Below are 4,454 nucleotides of genomic sequence, written 5' to 3'. Positions count from 1 at the left end.
ATTTCAGGTTTGATTGAGTCCGTCGGGTGTCTTCGGATCTGAGGCTATCTGACGCTGAATCTGACGCTCAATATGACGCTAGCTGAATCTGAATCTGAATCTGACGCCAACTTTATACTCGTTATTTATCATACAATACAATACAATATAAAGCATGTTGTAAATACATACAAAGACACATTGTGATTACTGGTGGTGCTCGTTACATAAATAACAAATTTAGAGGGGTGTAACACACCATGATATATAAACACATACATACATACATACATACATACATACATACATACATACACACACACACATACATACACACACACACACACACACACACATGCATGAGCGCACAAACATCTATCCATCCAAACAATGCACTATAGAAGTTCTGTCACAAAAAATAACTTCATTTCTTGACGTAGAAAGCTAAGAGCTCACTAGATTGCAACAGTGACCCATTGAATACAGATTCCTGGGGTGGGGGGGGGGGTTCATATTGCATATATTTCCTTATTTCCTCATTTAACAAAACAATGTCCATCCCTCATGAGTTAATCCAAGAGAAATTCTGATCAAGTAATCTTGAAAACTCCTCATTGTATGGTTGGTAGTAATCGGCTAAAATATCAAGGACTCTCTTGTCAACTGTTGGGTGTTCACGCCCTTTATTCTTACCAAGACAATAATGATATGGCTTGGACAGACAGTAGAATCCCTTCTCATCATCAAAATAAAATGAATCACTTCTAAAATAAGGCTCAACATTTAAGAACTTTTCAATTTTGCATAATTCTCCCGCTGGGTCTGTTTTAAAGTGCTCACCATCCACAACATGGATTTGATCACGAGGAAAATACTTAAACCAATTTGGTAGATACGAGACGTATTTACCTATTTGAATGATAGCGCTTTTCTCATTAATGTTGCCATGGTTATCTAAGACGGTTGACTCAAAGGTGTCATTTATGTCATAATGTTCTCGTCTATAACGTTTAAGGCGTTCATTTTGAGTGATATACAGTGGTGCGTCAGATGGTAATGATTGTAATACTTGTAAAGCTTTCCTTGTGTGTTTGTAAATATGTAAATAATCAGACACAGCGCGATGTACTGGTTCACAGGCGACAAAAATCATTTTAGTCTGTGGGGAAACGTCTTCGTAAATTTGACGTGGGACAGCTGGCTCTACAAAATATCTCGGTGTTTTTTCTATTGTAAGTTGATTTTCTTGGGACTCTGGCATTTGATTAATGTACCATGTTAAGCCTTCTGAATAATGGCGGTCAAAGTAATGAACTTCCGTGTCATTGACGACAACCGAGGGGTGAAATTTCAAGAAAGAACGCACTGGACCTGTGCCGCATTTTTTAATACCCGCAATTATGACGTTAGGTAATCGTTTTCTGGATTCCTCATTATGATGACTTTTGCTGCCATGTGAACGACCCTTGACCCCATTTAACTTTGCATTACCAGAATGGATATCAAATAAATTGCTATAACGAAAACTGTCCATTTCATCAAAGCTGTTCGTCATTTCTGCCGTGGTATCTCCATTCTTCCTGTCTCTAACATGATGTACTTTCTTCCTGACTCTATCATGATGTACTTTCAAGTGATATCCTGTCCGAGGTGTTGTTGTGGGTAATTTCATGTCATAGAACCTCCAGACACAAAACAAAACGACTATCATTGCAGCCAAAATGAAAACACATGTCTTCATGCAGTACGCTTTCGTTACTGGTTTTTCAGACATTGATATGATAAGACGCCTGTCTGGGCCACTTAACACACTGGTAAAATTCATATCACAAAAGGTCAAAGTTCATTTTCAAGGGGTAGTCCATTCCAGGTGTCCTTGTTTTCGTGAATCTTCCTTTTGTGTTGGGTCACTGAAAAGAACAAATAAATATATATTATATATGGCTGAGTCTAGTACCACCCCGGTATCAGTAGTCGGCACTCACTAGAGACATTACTTCCACTGCGGTGGCACTAGCTGTTCCTCACTGAAACGGCTAGTGCCACCACCCATGATACCCCGGCCCACGATATTTCTCGTTGCTGAACATTTCCCAACAAATAAATCATACAGAACTCTTCAAATGCTTCAATTTTACCTCAAAACACCAAATGGAAACCTCTTATTTCAATTCTCGTGCAGCACACAACCACTCACAAAAGTCTCCATAGCGGCAGTGTCATAAGTGTCAGCGTTATTATGCATACACGTACACATGACACCGGTACATGTCTGGCCAAATGACTGTCGTTACAGAGACTTTTTGAGTGGTTGTGTGCTGCACGAGAAATGAAATAACAGGTTTCCATTTGGTGTTTTGAGGTAAAATTGAAGCATTTGAAGAGTTCTGTATGATTTATTTGTTGGGAAATGTTCAGCGACAAGAAATATCGCGGGTGGTGGCACAATACACTCCGATTATAAATATATATCGGTATATATATAAACAGTAAAACAAATTCTTAAAAGACCCAGAAGGTTCTGGTAGCAGGAAGACATTGCACTGATGTTGAAAAGTCACATGCTGACCTGGTAACCTTTGTGATTTTCCTAGTTTACTAGTATTTTATACCATACAACCAACATCACTGTTTTGTCTAATTTACAGGTTGACTCAATTGTTGAATTTTTTTCTTTGTGAAAACACTAATCAGGGAGAGACTACAAAATGTAGGTGCCTATTGATAAGTCTGTTAGTAATGGCATGAGTATACCATTCCTACCTTTGTGTTCTCACAGTCCCTCTGTCGTTCATCGGAGATTGAAATTATCAAGCAAAGGTGTATTAGGGGAGATCCATGATATTATGGACACCACCTCAAAATTAATCGACATGCAATATCTCACACATAACGCCCCACACAAAGTACATGTACAGCAGGCCTCACTCTACTAACTTTATAAATCTATTTTAGAGAGGAAGATTGGTGAAAATTACTTGTCTTGGCCTTGGTCCCCCTCGGCACGAAGTCTCCGAATACAGCCACAATAAAAACCAGCCTCGCCTTTGTTCTTTATATTAAAGAATCTATGAACCTTCCCAATAGATTCTATGCATGACGTTGATTTGACTTGTGGGTAATGCAGACGCAGACGGTGTGCGCATTTCCGAAAAGGAAGGGACGACTTAAATGCAAGCAGGATCGGACGAGACCAAATCAGGAGGGACATAGTCTCGTCTTGGTGATAGCATCACTGCTGTGTACTACGTGTATTTCTCATGTTTATAGTAATACCAGGATTTTGTGTGCAGTGAATATTTGATTGGAAAGTAACCCACAAACTTGTCTTGGTGTTGGTAGCTTTTTGACAGTATTATTACTAATATTAGTAACACCATATCTATGGGACACACCTAAGTTATAGTATTAGTAGTAGTAGTTACTAGTACAAGGCATGGCAGGACATGTCTCTGTGGATTTTCTTTGAAAATGGCCACTCAGCTGATTTAATTTACTTACTGGACTTGTAGACAGACACACTGTTGATAAAATGTATAAATCTCCGGTCAGACACTGTGTAACAACAACAGTTTTCGCCTATCCAGCGTTTTGCTTCTTCCGTACGGTGTCAGTGTAGGCTTTCAACTGAACGCAGCCATCTTGTTTGTTATTGCAGTGATTGTCCTGTTAGAGGGCGCACTACTTGTGTCACTTGAAGCACGACATTGGATTACAGGAACATAGGATCACTATGATCATTTCGCAAGGATAAAAATTCAGGAGTAGTTGGCTGTGAATTCTTCATTCATTCATTCATTCATTCATTCATTCATTCATTCATTCATTCATTCATTCATTCATTCATTCATTCATTCATTCATTCATCCATTCATTCATTCATCCATTCATCCATCCATTCATTCATCCATCCATTCATTCATTCATTCATTCTTTCTTTCTTTCTTTCTTGGGGGGGGGTATTTTTAGTTGTTTTCTCCAAGATTTCGTCCCCCTTTTATCTTTTAAAAACAACTAAAGTTATTAAGTTTATCTTTTTATCTTGTTTTAAAAATAAAAATAAAAATAGCAACATATTGTGAGCTACCTTTGAGTTTCTCAAAACCTTGAAAATTCCAGTTGGGTCTTTTCTATTTATAGGTTGAATTTTTGCTTATCAAAACATAGTTGTGCATAGAAGAACATTCTAGGAATATAAAATTATTCTCACACCGGAGACATTTCTCCATTCACTGTTGGAAATCTCCTTGCATGTGTCAATCATGACGTCATTACTGTCCATTCCAAATATAAGAAACTAGACATCAAGATATTTGAATGTTACATGTTATTCCATGAACTTTTCTTTTATTTGAAAGTTATCGTGTTTGATACATTTGAAAAACAACTCTAAAAATAGACAACTGAAACGTCACCAAATTCAGCTCCCATGTTCATTTAATAGTTCTTATCAACGATGTGTGATCTATTTTGTA

General features: G+C 37.8%; 1 protein-coding gene across 2 annotated transcripts; it reads right to left on the bottom strand.

Moving 5' to 3' along the window:
* Positions 1–437: 437 nt before the first annotated feature.
* LOC144442619 (heparan sulfate glucosamine 3-O-sulfotransferase 1-like) lies at positions 438–3,619 on the bottom strand. Of its 2 annotated transcripts, none has more exons than XM_078131998.1 (2): positions 3,481–3,619; positions 438–1,889 (listed from the first exon to the last, which is right to left on the bottom strand). In XM_078131998.1, exon 2 carries the CDS (start codon positions 1,802–1,804, stop codon positions 542–544), a length of 1,263 nt encoding a protein of 420 aa, XP_077988124.1. In that variant the 5' UTR covers positions 1,805–1,889; positions 3,481–3,619; the 3' UTR covers positions 438–541. The 2 variants fall into 2 exon arrangements, with proteins under 2 accessions (XP_077988124.1, XP_077988125.1); XM_078131999.1 differs by lacking the exon at positions 3,481–3,619 and adding an exon at positions 2,958–3,072.
* Between the last annotated feature and the right edge of the window lie 835 nt (positions 3,620–4,454).

This window comes from Glandiceps talaboti, chromosome 11, assembly GCF_964340395.1.
Source record: "Glandiceps talaboti chromosome 11, keGlaTala1.1, whole genome shotgun sequence".
Taxonomy (NCBI): Eukaryota; Metazoa; Hemichordata; class Enteropneusta; family Spengelidae; genus Glandiceps; species Glandiceps talaboti.
Note: the sequence above shows the minus strand (reverse complement) of the source record. Positions and strands in the feature narration are given on the sequence as shown.

What these genes read in the sequence shown, in the direction of transcription:
- LOC144442619 (XM_078131998.1), bottom strand. Translation starts at nt 1,804, where the DNA reads ATGAATTTTACCAGTGTGTTAAGTGGCCCAGACAGGCGTCTTATCATA.